The sequence below is a fragment of the Plutella xylostella genome, chromosome 26 (assembly GCF_932276165.1).
Source record: "Plutella xylostella chromosome 26, ilPluXylo3.1, whole genome shotgun sequence".
Classification (NCBI taxonomy): domain Eukaryota; kingdom Metazoa; phylum Arthropoda; class Insecta; order Lepidoptera; family Plutellidae; genus Plutella; species Plutella xylostella.
This window is the reverse complement of record NC_064006.1, coordinates 1328541-1350736: the sequence shown is the minus strand read 5'-3', so window position 1 is coordinate 1350736 and position 22196 is coordinate 1328541. Positions and strand designations below refer to the sequence as shown.

Here is a 22196-nt window from a genome sequence, read left to right as displayed (position 1 = left end):
CAGCATGTTAGTAAAGCAAATATTTTACAAGTATTTTTAACTAAATATTTTACATGAATTGTAAAAATAACTCAGTTCACTTTTACTGTTTGTAGTTTGATAAAGTAATATTCTATTCTATTCTATTCTATTCTCACTCACCGCAAATAGTGTCCAAACCAATGTCAAGTAACAGAGAGTCCACAAGAGTCTCCTCCCGACCAACAATAGCGTCCAATTTATCCACGAGGCGAGTGGCTTGCTTATTTAATATGCCTAGAAAATTATGAAGAACTTGCAGATTAAACGATGGATTCAAAATCTTCCTGTGCTTTCGCCATGTGGTTGCTGAAAGTGGAAAAATAAATGAAAACAATTTTGACACATTTGAGATTAATTAAGGTAATAAGCGTCGACCAATCAGTATCGTACGGTCTAACGGATTTTCATAAAAATGTACGGAGAAACGGCGTCGGCAATGCCGATGAAATGGAAACAATTGTGTGAATTGCTATACAAATAATACTATAATTATATGCAATGCGGCCGTTAGACGGAAAGGTGGACGGTAACCTCAAATGTGTACTTACGCATAGCGCAGAGTAACCCTTCGCCAATCCACGCAGAAGCAAAAGAGTACACGTAGCTCTTTTTAACACACGCATTTACAAAAGCAAGGGTTATTTCCGGATCCATTAACACTGAAAAAGAAAGAATTGAAAAATAAATTCCCATTAAATTGATGGTGATGCAATTTCATTGGACAAGAATCATTTTCTACCGCTGATGATGATGACAGAAGATTTATGGGGCATGTCCGTTAAAGTTATTAGTCATGTTATTGATATCCTAGCACCCCACTTGGCTAATCTTTTTAACAGATGCATTGAGGTCGGTGTATTCCCCGATTTGATGAAACTTAGTAAACTAATACCGCTTTTTAAATCTGGTGAGAAAAATGATCCCAATAATTTTAGGCCTGTATCAGTTTTGCCAGTACTGAGTAAAATATTTGAAAAAATTATGCTGCATCAAATGCTTTCGCACTTTAGTATTCACGGCCTTCTCCATAACCAACAGTTCGGTTTCACCAAAGGTCGATCTACAACTGACGCTGGTGTCGCGTTGGTCAAACACATATTTAGTGCTTGGGAGGAACGTCTTGATGCTGTGGGTGTATTTTGCGATCTATCGAAGGCATTTGATTGTGTGGATCATGCCACTCTACTTATGAAATTTAAATATTATGGGCTAACTGGCAAAGCTCTTACATTATTGGAATCATACTTGAGCAACAGAACTCAACTAGTTGACATAAATGGAGTGCGTTCGGCTGGCTGTCCTGTCAGTATGGGTGTTCCCCAAGGCTCGATTTTAGGACCATTCTTGTTTCTTGTATATGTTAACGATTTACCGTTTTTGGTAGATAAATTATGTGAGATAGTACTGTTTGCTGATGACACTTCACTTATATTTAAGTTGAAGCGACAAGAAGTCAATTTTGACAATGCAAACAGTACTCTTTCCATAGTTGCTAATTGGTTCACTGTAAATAATTTATCTCTTAACTCCAAGAAAACAAAATGTATTAAATTCACTTTGCCTAATGTAAGACAAGTAGAGACATATTTGACATTGAATAACGATAAGCTAGAGTTAGTAAATGAAACGGTATTCCTGGGTATTACAATTGACCCAAAGTTGCAATGGGGACCCCATATTGAGAGGATAAGCGGTAGATTGAGTTCTGCAGCTTATGCGGTTAGAACCATTAGACAGTTAACAGATGTAGATACAGCCAGGCTTGTGTATTTTAGTTATTTTCATAGTGTTATGTCTTACGGAATTCTATTGTGGGGACGAGCGGCTGACATTAATCAAATCTTTGTTCTGCAAAAACGAGCAATTCGAGCCATATATGTATTAGGGTCTAGAATTTCATTAAGAGATACGTTTAAGGAAATAGGTATACTAACTGTTCCATGCCAATATATCTATGAAAATATTATGTATGTTCGTAAAAACTTAAATTCATTTAGTAAAGTAGGAGCCACTCACGGTATTGAGACCAGAAACAAAAATAAGTTGCTTTTCCCCACACTCAGACTTTCGAAAACAAACACATCATTCATGGGGAACTGTACGTTTTTATAATAAATTATCAAATGAAGCAATAAACCTTACTGAGCAAAAATTTAAGAATTATGTTAAAGCTACATTATGTAGTAAAGCTTACTATAGTATAAATGATTATTTAAACGACAAAAACGCGTGGTCTTGTCCACCTCAGCTAAGGCTATTGAAAAAATGAAATGGATATAGGTACTTAAGTAAAATTGTAGGTACTAGATATAAGTAAAAATTGTAATAGATTATAAGGAAAAAGTTGAAAAGATGCTCGAGGAGTTTCTTTCGCCATTTCTTTCCTTCTCAATGACGGGGCCTTTGTGAAATGGTGGTAGATGACTATCGACAAATAATTGTAAAATTTTACGTCGATTAAACCATTTGAATTTGAATTTGGACCTGAGTTGTAAGCTTTTCCAATGTAAATAATGTTGCTCAAAGGTAAGTCCACATATCGGTATCTTACGTATCGGACCAAACGAATTTTCATAAACTTATGAAGAAATGGCGTCGGCAAGGCCGATGAAGTGGATCCATGCACTTGTGTGAATGACTATAAAAAGAATACGGAATGCGACGCGTCCTTTACAAAGTTAAAGTTTAGCAAACGTTAGAAGGTGGAAGCTTACCTTACTTACTTTATTGAAAACAAAATAAATGTATTAAGGAAACTATAAACAATACATAGCAAAATAGGAAAATTTATGAATTTCCAAGTATTTGTCGCATCGGATATTCGATACACGGAAATGCTGCTAATGTGGCTGGAGCTTTAGGTTGCTAAGTATAAAATAACTAAATACTTTCTTCATTATAATTATATCAATAACATTAATTCTATGGATTATTGGAAAGTTTTGGAACAGCGGTCATTAACAATGATTTTACAGGAATATAAAATAATGATATTTTTCTGTTGTGCCTATGACTATGTATGAAATAAGTAAGTCAGCTGTCAAAAAATGCTCTCTAGGTAAGCAACAAAGATTCGTGTGATGTCGAGTTTTATTAGATTGTCATGTCACAAACAAAGTTATGCAACCATTATGCAACCGTTAAACTGGATTCCCATGAAGGTCTCGTAATTTTATAGCAATACATATTGTCCAGTACCAAACATCAAAAATTTATCAAATATGAATAAAAAAAGGCGTATTTGTAAAAAAAAACGTAGACTTCCGAACATCAACAGCTGAATGCATTAGGTCTTAGAGTATAATTAGGTAAACGTTATTTTAACGGACCCTGGAAAACATCGCGAATATTTGAGGTCTAAAAGGAAAGTTACAGTTGGCAATTCTTTAGCTACTGTCCTTTGACGGGAAGAATAGTCTCATAATCACTCTCAGATGTGTTATATAATCACGAAGCAATATCATTGGACAGAGTAAAAAAACCGGCCAACGGTGAATGAACTGTAGTAAACAACAGGTTGTAAATGGCTATACTTTTGTAATTGCTATAATTTCGTCGGTATGACTCAAAGCCGACAGCCTTGATAAAATGTAGATCATTAAATTAATGCAAGGTAAAAAACACTTCAAGCTTAAGATTGTAAATTCCGTCTGTTTACTGGATAATACTATGGGAAAACATACTTTACATTGCGCATAATAATTTCGTAGAACTAAGCTACTATCAAAGTATTGTTATGAAGGGAATTGATCTTCATTAAAGTTCGTATCGTGAATACGTTGACACAATACTTACCTAATGTACTTCGGTATTATATTATTTTGTTTTTAATTAGCATTCTTTAAAACACTACACAAATTGGCATTATTGCTTAATTTTTAATTTAAGAGAAGGACACAGTTATTAAATAAATGGTAGTTACCTACATGTACAAATTTAATTATACCTACCTATAAAAAAAGAACCATGTGAAAGGGTCATTCTGAATATAATATTTTAGTATCGCTTTTCTGACTGGCTGATCCTGTCTCCTATCAGACTGTCACCATAGAACAACGCAGACTCGGGTTTGGTCACCATATGAACAAGCCAGCAACAATCCATAAGCAGCGTCACTCGCCAGTCAAACATCTGTCAGATCCATACAAGTTACGTCAGATTTGAGAAACGAGCGGCAGATTGCTAATGTATCGGTGGTGGTACGATAGCAGTTCAAGTGACTACTAGACTCTAGTGACTCTAGCAGCTAGAGTCTAGCTAGACTCACCGAAAATGGGTATTGGTCCGAGCCACACAATTGATAAACCTCCCAGTTTGTCGGTCTCTTCACTGGCGTTCTTTACAAACTCAAATAATTCTGAAAAAAACAGGATATTGTTTTATTGGTATTATTTGTCAGTGGTATTTTTATATTACAATTGAAGTGATGTTTATGCAAATTATTCTATTATATACCACGACTCTAAAAAGGATAAATAGGTACAATAGAATTAGAATGCACTTACTGATTTTATCCGAAGAGAACTTATGTAGATGCCCAATGAGGGGTAAAGCACCCGACACACAAGGCAGCTTAGAAGCGTAATGTCTTTGACATAAATAACTTATTAAAAACTTAAAAACAAACACAGACGCACATAGCACAACTAGATATACAAATAACGCCATTTAGACTAAGTATATCACTTTAAAAAAACGTTTAGAAATGCAAACAAAACTTAAACTGTTCGACCGTTGAAATCGATAAAAAAATAAGGGCACGCGTGGTTTTAGGTCTACGGTTGAACACTAAATACTTTTCGGTCAGTAAAGTTACTCGATGACCTCTTGATTAACAAAAAAATTGGCAGCGAATGTTTATTAAAACTGGATTTTCTTATTACCATCATTTACCTGAACAGCTTTTGATAATATTGATTTATTGTGCAGGTAAATAAATGGATTATTTTTTTAAGTAAAAAATTTACAACCAGTCTAATGACCAAATACGTAAGTATCTAAGTTAAATTGAATTTTAGAAAAAAGAGGTATAAAAGTTGATATTTATTATTGTTGAATTTTATAAGTGAACCTCGCGTCAACAAATCTATATACCAGAGCAGCATTAATTGTATTTTATACTTAGAGAACTTTGGAGGATTACTTTACCTATCTATATACACTTTATTGTATAAGCACATAAAAAATAAGTACAAGAAAAAAGCTACAAGCTAAACAAGGTTACGGACTTATTGCCTAAACGCCTTTCAGTCAACCTGTATTTACAGAGACAACTAATTCTAAGGACGTGGTATTGTGGAATATTTTTATAAAATTTACCTCACGGATGACGGTTGCGATGGAATGAATGTCAAGGAACGGATGTAGAGCAGTGCGAAGATTACTTTCCAACGACATTTATCGACAAGGATGCGGGCCGCCTCCGTTTGGACAAGATGGAAAACATTAGGGTAGGCGTGTTCAGCATGCAATGGACGACCTATGGCTAAGATGTTGATGATGGTAATAGGCAAGGTTGGCGGAAGGCCGTGGTCAGAGCATCTTACATTATGACCCATCACATCCCCTCTGCTGGGGCACGGGACTCCTTCCAATGAAGGAAGGATTTAGGCCTAGTCCACCACGCTGGCCTAGTGCAGGTTGGTGGTGGTGCATCTTACTTACTTATTCCCAATATCATTACAATCTTTAGATTAAAACATCATAGAAGAATCACTCTAGCTTGAACAAGAACTAATTAACTAAAGCTGTCATGCATACCTCAAATAGTAGTTACAGACACGAGCAATGAAAAAGTTTAACTCATAATATGCCGTCACCAAATAAATAACCCTATTTTTTTACATTTAATTAAAAAATGTTACACAATTTACAACTAATTTACGTTTTTAGTTTGTAATATTCTGATGCGCTATTAACTGTTCTTCTATATTGTAGACGGCGTTATTAAAGGTGTTTTTTTTTTCGTTTCTGAGTACCTAATTAGGTGATAATAATGTCATATGAAACTATATATTTTTTGTTGAGTGTATTACTCATTACATGAATTTAACAGCATACTTAGTATCAAACCTCACAAAAAAAATGATAAAGCTCCTTGGTTCGATGGTTCGATGTATCTTTGAAGTCATCGAACTTTGCATAACTACAGTGTCAGGTGATTCTTAAAAAAACATCGTAGAATAGTGAACGAAGGTCAATGCAAATCATGAGCTTTCCACATATGTTGACATTGGTATTATTTACAAGTCTCATCGAGTTTTGGTTAAAGACCGAATTTAAAAAAACTTTACCCAAATCTATCCATATTCAAGTCTAGGTCTGAGAAAAAATGTAATGTCCTTGCCGGATGGAATTCGAATACGGGACTATCGATACATGAGCCGTCAATCAAACCAGTCGAATTATAATTCCTCATGCATTTATTAAAGTTTATTGCTCTTAATCGGTAGTCCCCGAAAAAACACTTTTCATAAAAATAGGGACATTTTTGACAAGCATGAGTAAGCAAGAACCCCCTTTGTTATCGAAATAACCCTTTCAATTCCTCATGTCCCTTAAAATTGTATTGATTGTAAAATACTTAAGTTATTAAACATCTGATTCAAGGAAAGCAGCCACCTCTCGGCATCGCACACAACGGACGCATCGCATTCAGTATTCTTTGTATAGAAATTCACACAAGTGCGTGCACTTCATCAGTATCGCCGACGCCGTTTCTCCATACTTTTATGAAAATCCGTTTGGTCCACATACGATACCGATAGGTCGAAGCTTACCTTTAAGGACGTGCTCTTGAGCTGTCAGTGACTGACACGTAGACTTCAATTTGACCAGCCAACCCTTTCGTCACTGTGACAAACCCTAGTCCATCATCGCTACAAATAAGCTAGGCCCAGCACACATGGTGAAACGCAACTGCAACGAAACTGCAACTACAGGTTAATTTAGAGTTTCATTTGAGTTTATGCCATAGATACCTTTGAGAGACAACACACGTAGGTCGCAAATAGGTAGTTTGAAACCGGTTTCAACTCAAAATTGACTAGTAGTTGCAGTTTCGTTGCAGTTGCGTTTCACCATGTGTGCTGGGCCTTAAAAAACAGGAAGTAAGCAAACCACATAATAATTTATTTTCCTAACCTATTTACACAATAAAGCACAACATTCTAATCTCTCCTTGTGATAGTGACTTCATGCCCCGAGGTCGGTTTGAGCAGCAAGTCCATTTGTACCCTGAGAGCGTCGTGATTGGCTGAGAGTCGATACTTGCGAAGAACGTGGACTAGAGTGGTCTTCATAGACATCAGGGCGTAGGGTTTACCTGGGGAAAGAAGATGAGGATGAAGAAAGAAAGAAATAAAGTTTATCTACCTACTACCGGCGTTCGTTGGTGAGTTAGTGACAAACACTAGAATTGGGCTGGCGATGGCTTATGTCACATTAGCGAAAGGATTAGGCCTAGTACGTCATACTTTGATAGATAATTAACAGTCCCGCTACGTTATTTCATGGACTGTTGGCATTAGTGAGTGTGCTGAGTGTGCTGTAACAAAACTTTAATTACCTTAATCATTAATTAGCTGATTTACTCTGTAACTAACAGTGTCAGGTGAAATTAGGTCTAGCCAGTCAAATTAGCTGTCAACCCTTATTATACGACTGCCCAAGGCTAGGCAATTAATCATAGATAATTTTATAGCAAACTTACACGATTTTTCGCCAGCAAAAAATACATACTTTGGTTTTCATTTCAAAGTATTTACAAAGTTTAATTCAAAACTTAAGTTAAAACTACCTACGTAGATACTTACCCATAAATGGTACCCAAAAATTGCTTACCTATACAACCACGTTTCCCCATACTGAAGGGGGCGTATGTAGCCAGGTTTTCTGGTAACATTGCCGGCGTGAACCAGCGGTCAGGGTTGAAGACATCACGGTCTGGTCCCCAGGCCTGGGATCTGTTCATACCGTAGATCGGTACCACAAACGTACTGCCAGCAGGTATTGTGTATTTAGCTGTGAAAACGAAAATATTATTTTAGTGATTTTTTGCTCACAGTCGTGGTTTTTTTTTATCAGGGAAATTACCTATGTACTCTTATAATATATGTTCTCTTGACAGTGATATGTTTACAGGAATGGAAACCATTGTAGTAAATCCTACACATTTAGATCTAGCACATGTGAACCTTCAATTTTAGGAAGGCTGTTTAGATCTTAAGAGGATATACATAAAGGTCCATTCAGAGCTAGGTTCATTCACCTTAAATGCTTGCAGAGAACAGAATAGCTATAGAGGTTACTGCCAAAGGAGACATTTAATGCAACTTGCTATATACATAGCTACGCCTGTCTAGCAGTTAAACACAAAAATGAAGAAGAAATACAACACCATGGAACTTACATAACTTCATAGTCTGCTCAGTTTCTCTTATAATCATTGGTATCACAGGATACAACCTTAATGTTTCTTTGATTACAGCTTCTATGTAGACCAACTTTGGCAGGTCATCTTTTGTGACATCCCGATTCATATCACCGAGTACTTCTTTGATTCTGAAATGAAATTGAAGAAATAGTTGTCACTTTACATGTTAGATAAACAATATACGAACAAGATAGTGTGTCACATACACATACAACAACATAGCAAAAAACTGTGAGCATTTTGTTTTACTGTCAAAACTGTCAAGTTCAACCTAATGACAACCATTCTAACCGAAGTAATTCAAAGTAAAAGCTCGGTCAAGTGGTTGCAATAAGTGTTATTTGTTGAATCGTTTCTCTTGCACTGACACTCCATCTAAAGCCTGTTTTTTATCTCAGATACTAAATTGAGAGATTATGAACGGTTGATTGTCCCGCGATTAAGTGACATATCGTTCGATTGGCGGGACAATCGACTATTCTATTCTAATATGAACTAAAACAGACTTTAGTTCATATTAGAATAGAATAGAATACTCTTGATTTTGCACCATTAAAGAAAACATTAGAATATCACAACTTATATATAAAATAGTACAAAAAGGCGGTCTTATTGCTTAAAGCAATCTCTACCAGACAACCTTTGGATGGAAGAGACAATTTTTACATAATACTGACGGCTAGTAAACTAGTAGTACTTACTCATTGTAGATTCGTTCCTGGACATCAGGGTGCGATCCTAAGAGGATAAACGCATACAGGAGTTGAGTGGCGGTGGTGTCGAAGCCAGCGATCACCATTGTGTCCACTTCGTCCTTTATTTCCTTATCTGTGAGTTCACTCTCCTCCTTGTGCTTTAGGAGAAACTCCAATATGGTTTTGTACGACTTTCCTGAAAATGCAGTTGTAAATTAGTATCATTAAAAACTACAATATAATAGGCCCGTTTGGACAGCTACACAAAGATGCTATTTACTCTTGATTTACTTGATGAAATACATAAAAAGACACAAAATCAGGCGTATTATTCAACGGCCGAAAGAAAAAATAACTTTTGAAGCATCAAAAGTTACTTATTGTTAAGATTTTTTATGATTTAGATTTGACACCAGCTGTCATCCCATACATTTTGGAGCTATCCAAACGGGCCTACAATATTTCGACGACTGTAAATTAGAAATATGCAAAATTTTCGAGCTAAAGCCTAATCAGTTTTAATTTAAATATAAGTAAATTTTTAGGATAGTTTTCCGGTTAAGGGTGAATTCGTCCAAACATCACGTTACTCGAGAATAACTATACCGGAATAAAATTTATACGCGAGTAAATATCCAGGATAAGTACATTTGCATTCTACCAAGTTATACCATGATTAAATTGAATGAACGAGGAACGAAACTGTAATGCAACTAAAATAAAAATAGCTGCGTTTCAAAGCATGCAATAGAAATGACATGCCAACTTAGTTTGAATGGATTATAAAAGCATGAAATTGTTTATGTTTTAATATTTTATTCGCTGTTGTTATTCGGAGACTTTGCCTTTAAACGTACTTTTGTTTATGTTTTGACAGGTGTGTTTATATGTCATTATGACGGTTTTCTAATCAGCTGATGTGCTGCCGCCATTACAAAATTACTCTCGGATAAGCTCGTTACACGTTCAATTTTGGGGGTATAACATTTTATTCTTGGGATAAGCTACTTATTTTGGTTTCAGGTTTGGTAGAATGCAAAATCTGCTTACTCGCGAGTAACTAGTACGTTACTCGACGTTGGTCGAATCCGCCCTAAATGATATAAATAGTCAAAATGATTAACGGAAATCACATAGCTATTAATTCTTATAACCAAACGTTGGTAAATAGTTAAAATTATGCCTTTGTAATAATAAGGGCTTGTTCCACAATGTCTGGTTAGTGGCTACCTGTGAGATAAAATACACGCTGTCACTGTCAAAAAAATAATAACAGAAAGTGACAGCATGTATTTTATCTCACAGGTAGCCACTAACCAGACATTGTGGAACAGGGGCTAAACATAATAAAAAAGTACATAATTATATTAAATAGATTTCTAATTATTTGAATTTTGAAAAATCGCTTCTTATGATTTAAATTAATTTAAAATAACACAAACCTGATAAATTATCATTTCCCTTCCAAGAGTTAGAATTGGCTACTTCTTGTAGGATCTGAAATAAAAAAAGTTTCAAATTAGGAACCCTAAAATTCTTAATAATAAATTGAGTATGTAACAATAATACAATCGCCACCAATGCAAATTTTTAAGAGTTTAATTTAGTTCCTATAATTGATTATACACTCACGGGCAATGAAACAGTTCCACTGAGAAAAACACGAAATTACTCCTAAACGGAAAAGACTAGCTGAATGACGCCGTCTTCAATATTGGAGTACATTTAACAGCGCATCAGAATATTGTCAATTATAAAGCTTCCACTATGTTTTTGTATTTTTGACGTTTCCTTTTGTCTGGTAAGTAAAGTTGGTTTTCTTTTGCAGTCATCAAATATGTACAGTGCGACAAACTTATCTGTTCCGGTGACAGTTAACTACATGGGTCCATATCTAATTATTTACTAATAAATTATATATTGATATAGATTAGATGGATTTATTTAAACCGCAAGGGTAAATTCCCTTTTACGGAAAAACTTAAAAACCTAGAGAATGAAGAAATATTAGAAATTTACGTGAACTCTCACCGGAACAGATAAGTTTGTGGCACTGTATGAGATTTCGATTGTCAAAAAACCAATAATATAACGGACAGAGTATAAATAATGTGCACTTTTAATTACATGTTTTAAAAATATTAACCCTAGAGTGCTCGCGCTATGAGCATTTTGCCGCGCTCAGCAAAGAATGTTTAATATTTTGTGAACTATGCACTCCTCAGGGTCCAGCGCCTATGTAGCTGCCCTCTCGGTCCTCTCCTACATGTAACGTAAATTTGGAGAAATTCAGTGCACAGGTTACAGCAGGAAGAGAGAATTGAAGAGAGTGTGTCGCACGGGGCGGCAAAATGCTCACTGCGCGAGCACTCGCGTCAGTAAAATTAAAGTTATTTTCTTTACAATTTTTATGAAATATTATAAGTTTTTCAGTGTTTTTTGGTAATAATAATGTAAATGTAATGTAGGTATGTATCTATTTCAGTTTACATTCGATTTACGATATAACTTTGTTAATTTACTAACCAGTTAATTTTACGAAGAATTTACCTGAAAGAAATAGCTCTGCCCATAACTACACCACGTATAACAATAAAATCTTACATATGGACAGTACATAAGTGTTTTTTGTTGGTCTGGTGGTACAAATCTCCCGTTTTGTACCACCGAACCAACAAAAAACACCCTAAAGAAGAGAGGGTACATGCCTATAACTACATATGTCCATATAAGAAAAATAGCAGGTCAAAAAAGGGTGCAATACATGAAGAAAGTTACTGTGCAACGAACACTTTATGTTCATGTTTCAGGATTGTATTGCTGAAATAAATGCTGCAGATGACAATAACTTCAAATTTTTTAAATAATTTTGAGATTTGTTGATTTTGTGTGGCTTAAGACGCATTTATACCTAAAAGATCAGAAATTTTCCCAAAGCATGAACGATAGCTCATATAGTGAATAATTATAATATTAAAACTATAAATATTACGTATTCTAATACCATATGATTCATTTTATTCAAATTATATACATTTATAAGATATCGTAATTATTAAGTGTCCAAAAAATACATTTTAATATGGGCGGCAAAATGCTCCCCACGCGAGCACTCGCGTCACACAAAAAGGCGCGACTACTCTAGGGTTAACTCATAATTTAGAGTAGCCATTTTGTAAGTTTAACTTTTTCATTGCTCGCGAGCTCAGATCAACTACAAATAGATTCGCAATCGCCGTGTGCACTATTCTCTTTCTCACTCAAACCATAAATGTTGCCGACAAAAAAATAAAACCTAAATATGGGGAAATTTAACTTATCATAATAACAAAAACAAAACTTGAGTATATCGTCGGTTGATAGGAAAAAGACACTAAAGGCTAATTTTTCAATAGCCAGATAAAAGTTTTGCTGGGAAATAATTTTGATGCTGTTGCGTCTCAATGTTTCTCAATGTTTGTATTACCCAGATAACATTTATCTGAATATTGAAAAATCAGCCTTAGTGAGTTTTTCCTGTCAACCGACGATATAAGAGAAAAAACTTTACTCATACTTATTTGATTTCAATATAATTATTTAATATACACAAACTGAGTGGATTGTATAATTCATTGTCTTCGTCCAATCGAAACAATCCTCTTCAAAATGTGCCGAACACAATTTTTGTATGTTTCCTTGGTTCCCAATTTGTGCGACCGGTAATGTCTATCCATTTTCTTGATATTTTTTTTTCTGTCGGAAACCTATGAAAGAGATAAATGGATGAGCATGAGCATTATAATCGTGGGCCAAATATGTGATGGGGTTTTTTTTTAAAGGAAACACGTATTTCGTATCAATACAATAAACTTTATATTATACAGAAGAAATCACACATGGAAGAAAAAAAAAGAAACGAACGTTTCCTCACAATGAGAGGCACCTCATTTGAAAGAGGAGAATGACTTCTACAAAATACAATCTTCACAAAAACCGAATTCGTGCGCCCCATTTGTAAACCCAACCCGAGTCCGTTACAATTTCTAGTATTTTCTTTGCATACTATAATATTTGTGGGTAAAATAAATTTTCAATAACTTGCAACACCATGTGATTTGTTATGATATGGTACCTCGTAATTTTTACTTAAAACTGATACTAAAAGACCTTACAGTATTAAAATTAGTATCGTTTTATATTAAAATCGAGCCAATAGATAGTACTATGATGAATGTAAGCTTGTTAAACTTGATAGTATCTACTTACATGTGAAAATATAGGTATCTCATCCATCATTCCATCGTGTTTTCGTTCAATATGCTCTATACAGCCGAACAAAATCCACCCACCATGTCACACACTCGTTAAGTGATGATAATAGTCTAATAAACTTAATAAACACCCACAAATCACTAGCAAATCAAAAATAAATAGCATTTAGAAAATTTTGTTGTAACTGTCAGCCTTTGTTTGGCACAGATTTTTCATTTGTTTCATTGTTTGGCACAGAGAACTGACGTAAACAGGCGCCTCAGCAAAAAGGACAAAAAAGTTTTACAGCTTAACGTTTCTTTCTTACGCTTAATGTAGCTAAGCGTCTCTTTTTCGCATTGTCAGAACTGTCACGATTATACCCCTGTGCTCGCGAGTGTACATTGAGTAAGTAAAGTTATGTAACTATTATACAGGGTGTTGCAAAAAGGGCATGCTAAGCCGAAAGGGGGTGACTCAGGGGGTCATCCTGAACAACATTAATTCTATAAGTTTTGAAAATTCACGAAATACCTACTATTTTCTTTTCCATAGAAACTTTGTTGGTCACGTGACTTTTTACTATGGAGAACGAATATTTTTTTTCGCGAATTTTCAAAACTCGTCGAACAAAAGTTATTCAGAATGACCCCCTGAGTCACCCCCTTTCGGCTTAGTATACCCTTTTTGCAACACCCTGTATTGTTTGAAAAAACTACTTACATTTGTTGAAGTCTTGTTCAAAATGTGGCAGGCTTCGTCGGCTTTTTTCTTCAAACTCGACACGTTGTATAGCACGTCCCAGTGCATCCAGACGGACATGAACCGTTGTAAGATGTAATCCAACATTTGTCCCACTGCGTCCTTGTATTCTGGCGCCACTACTGACGTTCTGTTTTTGTTTGAAATACCGAAGGCGGTTTCTGCAATTAATAAATAAATAAATATACTACTCACACACGGCCATCCGACCCCAAGCTAGGCAGAGCCTGTGTTATAGGTATCGGACAGCTGATATATCTACACAAATACCTAAATAGATAAATATTGAATATAAATATCAACACCCAAGACCCGATTACAAATACCTGTCTTTAAACAAATATCTGCCCCAGCCGGGAATCAAACCCGGGACCTTCGGCATAGCAGTCAGGGCCACTAACCACTACGCCATTCGACCGTCAATAATAACCCAGGTCAATAATGACCGGTAATAATACCTAATTATTATGTAGGAAGTATGTGCATCATACGCTACAGTGCTAAGCCACAGTTAGGTAATATACTCTTTCTCCCGAATTTATAGAGCTTTTTGTCACTTTTAAATACAAGTACGTAGTGATATAAGAATTTCAAATTTTATACTGACGCACCTATAGATTCAAAACTCGTGTGTTTCAAAGTAAATTTTAACCTTATCGTAAATTTACAATATGGTCTATGAATTTGAGGGTTTATACACATAAAAAAAAACACGCACTCACGCCTTGTACTAATGTACTCCCTTGCGGGGTAGGCAGAGGTGCATTGCTGCACCCACTTTTCGCCAGAGCGTTATGTTAGTCCCAATGTAATAGGGGGCGGGCCTATTGTCATTTTACGGGCACATCCAAGACCTGAGAACAAATATCTGTGTTTAAACAAATATCTGCCCCAGCCGGGAATCGAACCCGGGACCATCGGCTCAGTAGTCAGGGTCACTAACCACTACGCCATTCGGTCGTCACATTTTTAACTCACCACAAATAGTGTCCAAACCGATATCTAGTAGAATTGATTCAACATGAGTTGTTCCTTCTTGTTCTTGACCGACCACATCTCCTAGTTTGTCCACAAGTCGGGCAGACTGTCTGTTGAATATGTCTAGGAAACCATGGAGAACTTGCAAATTGAAGGAGGGGTTCAAAAGCTTTCTGTGACGTCGCCACGTAGCCGCTGCAAAAAGATAGAACATTAAGGGCCACTTGCACAAACATTTAAATCTAGATTTAGTGTGTTAAGAAACGTCAGTCCATATAAAATTTGACACTAAATCTAGGTTTAAAATGTTGGTGCAAGTGGCCCTAAGGATGACATGCACCAGAGTGTTAAATCTAGATTTAGTGTCTAATCTACATTTAATAAACGTCAGTCCATATAACCTTATGGCATAAATCGAGATTTAACACTAAATCTAGATTTAATATGTTGGTGCAAGTGGCCCTAAGTTATGTGAGGAAAGGTTTTAAGAATGGATAATATTTATGCAGATACATAATAATGGGTGTTAAATAAACTAATAATAGAAAACTTATATTTAACTAAATGAATGTATTTTGAATGAATGAATGAGATAGAGAACCGTTGTGTCTGCCCTTTGCCCCACGGGGGGGTCATAGGAGGCCAAGAAGAAGAAGAAGAAGAAGAATGTATTTGCATGTTGGTGGCGCTATTCTGTTGCACCCCACCCAAAGGTACCCATAACGCTGGCTGCGTTTCCTCTTTGTATCGCTAGGGATAACCTTTGTGAGGTATAGTTAAGAATAGAATAGAATAGAATAGAATACTCTTTATTTTGCACCATTAAAGACAATATTACAATTCACAACTTATATCTAAAATAGCACAAAAAAGGCGGCCTTATTGCTTAAAGCAATCTCTACCAGACAACCTTTGGATGGAAGACAATTTTAACAAAATTAATGGGATGAAAACAAAATATTGCACCTCTACGTGCTACGTGCAAAGTATACTAATTAAACAGTACATACTATATAAATAAATAAAACAACACAATATAAAAATATATATATATATTATCTATACCTATAATAAACTTACATATTATACAGGGTGTCCCAAAAGTCAACGTCATCCCTTAAAGGGCTGATAGGTCAGCTCATGAGAGGCCAGAATATCACAATATGACCTTAGTAAAAACTCGATAATTTTCGAGATATTGACACTTTTATAAATTTGCTGAAAATGGACACCTTGGATCAGTTTTTTGCGTGCCGCCGGTACAAAAATCCATATTGTTAGAATTTGTTTGGTGTTGCATCATCCTGTATAGCCCTGTTATTGATCGCAGTCAAAAAAGATATCGAGTAATGCTGTATGTTAAAAAAAACACGGTTTTCAAAGTCATAAAAGGTAATCGTATTTTTTTATAAACAACTTTGACTCTACATACTGTAAAAAAAATATACCACGCAAACCTGGCACCTTATTTGAAAAGATTGCTCATTTAATGCAGTTTCCAAAATGGTATGAAACGTTGCTATTGTTTCAATTAACAAAAAAGTTATTGCTATTTTAGTACAAAACGACCTCGATGTAAATTGTTTGAAGGAAATTTATCTGACTGAATTTATTAAAGGTGAGTCATGTTGGAATGAGTAAAAGTAAAATAGGTGATGGGGTCAGCCGTGACAACATAGATGACGCAAAAATTTCTAAGAAAAAACTTACCAAACTCTTATAAAACATATTTTGCGTTTTTTACACCTTATTTAAAAAAAAACATTTATTGACTTTTATTTTTATTTCTCAAAATTATAACACCACGTTATTATATTAAGTACATAATCAGCAAAAAATAATAGTCAATAATGGTCATAATCATAATTTTGAGAGTTTGGTTTTGTTTAACAATAACTTTAAAATAAATAACAAGTAATTAGAGGTAATGTTAATGACGCCTTTTTTGGATACTGTGGCTGTACAATGTACATGTGTAAGCGTTTTACTTCATTATATCACACATTAGCACTACTCAGGAATGTACGTTTCCATGCGCTACATTTATGGGGAATGTGGAGTTGCTATAGTCCACTTTTTTCGAGAAAGATACTCAAAATGCGTTTTTTTATTAACTGTGACAACGTTGTCTCTTTTCCCACTCCCGGTCACACCACCTATTTTACTTTTACTCATTCCAACATGACTTACCCTTAATAAATTCAGTCAGATAAATTTCCTTCAAACAATTTTACATCGAGGTCGTTTTGTACTAAAATAGCAATAACTTTTTTGTTAATTGAAACAATAGCAACGTTTCATACCATTTTGGAAACTGCATTAAATGAGCAATCTTTTCAAATAAGGTGCCAGGTTTGCGTGGTATATTTTTTTTACAGTATGTAGAGTCAAAGTTGTTTATAAAAAAATACGATTACCTTTTATGACTTTGAAAACCGTGTTTTTTTTAAACATACAGCATTACTCGATATCTTTTTTGACTGCGATCAATAACAGGGCTATACAGGATGATGCAACACCAAACAAATTCTAACAATATGGATTTTTGTACCGGCGGCACGCAAAAAACTGATCCAAGGTGTCCATTTTCAGCAAATTTATAAAAGTGTCAATATCTCGAAAATTATCGAGTTTTTACTAAGGTCATATTGTGATATTCTGGCCTCTCATGAGCTGACCTATCAGCCCTTTAAGGGATGACGTTGACTTTTGGGACACCCTGTATATTACATAAGTTAAGTAGTATTATTTATTATTATTTAATCCTTTATTGCACAAATATAAGTGTACAAAGGGTGGACTTAATACTAAAAGCATTTTCTACCAGTCAACCCACAGTATGCACATACTCAGTGTGTGTAACATTGATAACGAACGTTCGATATGGGATGAGATCTGATAGGTATTTATATTTAAAACATGTATTTTTTTTATTAAATAATTTATATTTTTTAATTTGGCTTTCCGAGTGGTCTAAATTATGGTAAAAAGTAAACGGTACTTCTTAAAAAAATTGAGAACTCATTTTTTTTTGAAGTCCGTTAAAAAACTTTATTAAACTGAATAGCATATACCTACTTATTTATATATTATATAGCATATACCTACGTATTAACGAGTTGAAACTATAACGATCCTATAATAGTTTAGTAAGTATATATACTTACGCATTGCACTGACCAATCCTTCTCCAATCCAAGCAGAACCAAAAGAGTATACATAACTCTTTTTTACACAAGAATTTAAGAATGAAAAAGCTATATCTGGATCCATCAAAACTGGAAAAGAATAAAATAAAATAAAATTTAGCTTCATGTCTATAATAATCATAATTTTCACTCTTTTTGTAATTTATAAAAAATCAAGGTTTATTTGTTTATATTTTCTGTAATGTTGATAGACGTTATATTATCTTGACAATCGACAAATAGCTGCATAAGTAGCTGTACACTTTTGTACCTAGTCAAACTTGGGAACTGCCTATTCAAATATTGAAAGTTGGTTATGTAGGTAGTTTGACAAGGTACAAAAGTGTATATTATGTAGGTACACACGGCAACGTTAAATGGTTGGCAGGGCACACTAACGTAGGTAGTGTATGTGTGTGTCAGCGACGTCGACGTAATTATTTAGTTCTGGGCAACCCACACACGGATATTGTAAGCATGTAGTTGTGCCAGTGACAATGATTCATTGTTTTTATGATATGAAGCAAAATTTTGCAATGCATTGTAATAGATTGAATGGCTCAGTTGGTATGATAGTAGACTTACAATAATCGGTATGGTGGTTCAAATCCCTGTGAACTTGCAAAATTCCTTTTTTGTTTTTTTTTATAGATTTAGTTTATTTTTTAATATGGCTAATAATAGTATTGTAGTATATACGAATAAAAGCAACACAGAAAGTAAATGAAACAAGTTATTAAGTGTTAAAATTACAAAATTTATTCTTGCCGTAACATAAACATTAACCCCCTTATTCATAGAGAAGTTACAATACGTTTTAACTAATATACTGTTTTGTCCCTCTCCGACAAAGAACAATTTGTTCCTTGACAGAGAGGGACAAAACAGTATATTAGTTAAAACGTATTGTAACTTTTCTATGAATAAGGGGGTAAGGATGTTACGTTTTTGTTGTTTTTCGTTTTAAAACATAGTTGTAGTTTATATTAATAAGGAAAATTTTCAATTTGCCGTTTTAAATCATAATAAACATCAGAAAAGGATGGACTGGCTGTTTTACTAAAGTAAATAGGCAAGTCATTAGTTATATGAATCAACATGTTAATTAGCTAGAAATAAGATAACTTATTCCAACCTCAGTAACAATAACATCATTAACACATTGGCTTACCCATAATTGTAAATAATAATAAGTATTTAACAAAATAACTAAAATCTTATACAAATGGAAAACTAAAAATTACTGAGCTAACCCCAATAACTATAATTTTCACCACTTTTTCGCCATAATATCTTACCATCCATCCTTGTCTGACTTAAAGGACTTTTCATCACTAAATATCACCACATTGTTGCACCAATCAAAGTTTAAAATAGTCAGTCGCAAAACGCACTCTGTTTCGACGATGCTGATCGGTTAGAGCAATTTTCTTCGTCGGCCTCCGACACCGCAACCCTGCAGCACGCAAGTGAACCCGTACGGTTTGTAGGGATAGATTATGTGTTGTGGCCGTAGAACGGGTGCTGCAGAACGGATCAGCGCTATGTGCAGCTACGATTTCTCGATGGCGTGGTGATGCATCCGTATAGACGACTACTGTCCCGAATCTGCGTATCGGTGAACCCATAATTGAACAGTTCTCCTCTGCAAACAAAAAAAACAAATACTTAGCTTATACAAATACAAATATTCTAACAGTCAAATAAAATATTTACAATTCTATGTTACTTACCGTTAAACGTCTTGCGATTTCACTAAATGTAATATTTTGTTCATAGAATACAATTATCTCCGCCTTTTTGAACATGGTCAAATGACTTTCCATAGTGACTGCGAAGATAAATTAATTATAAATTGACAAATCACAAAGTGAATCACTATGCAGACGCAGAGGTGAATTGTCACTAAAACTAAAAACTAATTTCGTTTATTCATATTGTATGAGGGTAGAATGGTTTTACTTCTCAAATGAAGAACGAATCATATATTTTTAGCGAAGAGAAATAGTCGACAGCTATGCAGCTTGTAGTCATTTGTCAATTTCAAATAAATTTATTTTATACTCAACAGCGTTTAAATTAACGCTAAATTTAAATAAAGTAAAATAAAAATACCCATCAGTGGACTCGAACTCACGACCTATGTTTCATAAGTCTAACATACTACCAATGAGCTACGAAGAGTATAGCTACAAGTTGTGAAATTTTGCTTCAAGTCAATTTTATAACTATTTGACTTACTCGACCGGTTGATATTTTTATGTCACAGCTGGTGTAAGGGCGTTTGCCTACGCGCAAACTCGTTTGTGCTGTTGTGTGTGTGTGTGTGGTTTGTTACTAGTGTATTTACCGATTTCCGCTTTATTGCACACATAGACCACGTTAGTGTGCACACATACACTACGTTTGTGTGCCCTGCCAACCATTTGGAGGTGCCGTGTGTACTTATGCAGCTGACCTATGAATCTATCCTAACTAATATTATAAATGCGAAAGTAACTGTGTCTGTCTGTCTGTCTGTCTGTCTGTCTGTTACTCTTTCACGCCAAAACTACTGAACGGATTTGAATGAAATTTGGTACACATATGGTCTAGACCCTGGGAAAGAACATAGGCTACTTTTTATCCCGGAATTCCCATGGGAAAACTTTTAGTGCGAAGCGAAGCGCGCGGGAACAGCTAGTTTTTTATAAACTTACTGAAAATGGGTATGGGGCCAAACCACACAGTTGACAGACCTCCATGCTTGTCCGTCTCTTTACCAGCGTGGATTATAAAGTCAAATAGTTCTGTAAGAATAAATAAGTCATAATCATAAGTAATACAATATAACTTTATTGAAAAACACACACAACATACATTAAATTACAAAAGGAGTAAGCACAATAGGCGGCCTTATCGCTAAAAGCGATCTCTTCCAGGCAACCTTTGGGTGAGTGAAAGACTTATGGAATAAAAGAAGAAGGTGTACACGTATTGCATTTAAATAAAAGTACTTGTGATAAAAAAATTATGTAGTCCTAACTCCGTAAATTGTTGCGTAATGCTTATTATATTTATTATCATTCGCACCGGAATTTTTTTCAATGCTCGCGAATGTACTATAATGGTATTTTCTACACAAAAGAGATTAAGGGCTTGTTTCACAATGTCTGGTTGGTGGCTACTTGTGTGATACAATACATGCTGTCACTGTCAAAAACTAATAACAGAGAGTGACAGCGTGTTTTTTATCTCACAGGTAGCCACTAACCAGACATTGTGAAATTGGGCCATCACGAGGGTCAGGTAGACTACACGAAAAAGAGTAAAGTTAGCAAAAGGTAGTCTTCAAAAAAAAAATAAGGGATACTCGTGCAAAGAATAGAATTATAATATCCTTCCACCCAAAGGTTGCCTGGAAGAAATCGCTTCAAGCGATAAGGCCGCCATTTGTACATATGTGTTAGATTAAGTTTTTTGTAATTTTTGTCCATGTTTTTGTGTACAAATAAAGAATATCAATTCTATTCTATAATATACTTACTGACTTTATCTGTAGATATCTTGTGAAGGTGCCCGATTAACGGCAAAGCTCCGGACACACAAGGAAGCTTTGAAGCGCAGTGTCTCCGGTATAACAAACTTATTAAGAGCCTTAATAAAAACACTGAGGCACGTAACACTACCAGATGCACCAACAACATCATTTTATATATAAAAAAAACTCTTAAATTACTGACAAAAACTGTATAACCAAAAATAAATATGTACACTTTAAAAAATAAATAATCTATCTAACAAAGCTTTGGTATTAACGCCGTTGTTATTAAACAGTATATAAACAGATACAATTCGAGAGCGCAACAACGTGATATTAGGTCCACAGTTGACTACTAAATAACT

At 34.9% G+C, this 22196-nt stretch overlaps 2 protein-coding genes across 4 annotated transcripts in view; both read right to left on the bottom strand.

Moving 5' to 3' along the window:
• LOC119692143 (cytochrome P450 4C1) overlaps positions 1 to 4743 on the bottom strand; it is a 22553-nt gene extending 17810 nt beyond the window's left edge. Inside the window, exons 1-4 of one of the 2 annotated variants that reach the window (XM_048630642.1) lie at positions 4527 to 4743; positions 4289 to 4378; positions 570 to 680; positions 142 to 327 (exon numbers count right to left, since the gene is read on the bottom strand). In XM_048630642.1, coding sequence (XP_048486599.1) covers positions 142 to 327; positions 570 to 680; positions 4289 to 4378; positions 4527 to 4689 — 550 coding nt within the window. In that variant the 5' untranslated portion in view covers positions 4690 to 4743. The remainder of the gene's footprint in view (positions 1 to 141; positions 328 to 569; positions 681 to 4288; positions 4379 to 4526) is intronic. The other variant, XM_048630643.1, reaches the window with a different exon arrangement.
• LOC105387052 (cytochrome P450 4C1) overlaps positions 1 to 22196 on the bottom strand; it is a 24287-nt gene extending 2091 nt beyond the window's left edge. Inside the window, exons 1-10 of one of the 2 annotated variants that reach the window (XM_048630639.1) lie at positions 21838 to 22195; positions 21011 to 21100; positions 18291 to 18401; positions 15124 to 15318; positions 14107 to 14306; positions 10593 to 10647; positions 9157 to 9346; positions 8432 to 8583; positions 7864 to 8043; positions 7137 to 7345 (exon numbers count right to left, since the gene is read on the bottom strand). In XM_048630639.1, the coding sequence (XP_048486596.1) occupies positions 7191 to 7345; positions 7864 to 8043; positions 8432 to 8583; positions 9157 to 9346; positions 10593 to 10647; positions 14107 to 14306; positions 15124 to 15318; positions 18291 to 18401; positions 21011 to 21100; positions 21838 to 22000 (1491 nt within the window). In that variant the 5' untranslated portion in view covers positions 22001 to 22195 and the 3' untranslated portion in view covers positions 7137 to 7190. Of the gene's footprint in view, positions 1 to 7136; positions 7346 to 7863; positions 8044 to 8431; positions 8584 to 9156; positions 9347 to 10592; positions 10648 to 14106; positions 14307 to 15123; positions 15319 to 18290; positions 18402 to 21010; positions 21101 to 21837 lie in introns of those variants that run through there. The other variant, XM_048630640.1, reaches the window with a different exon arrangement.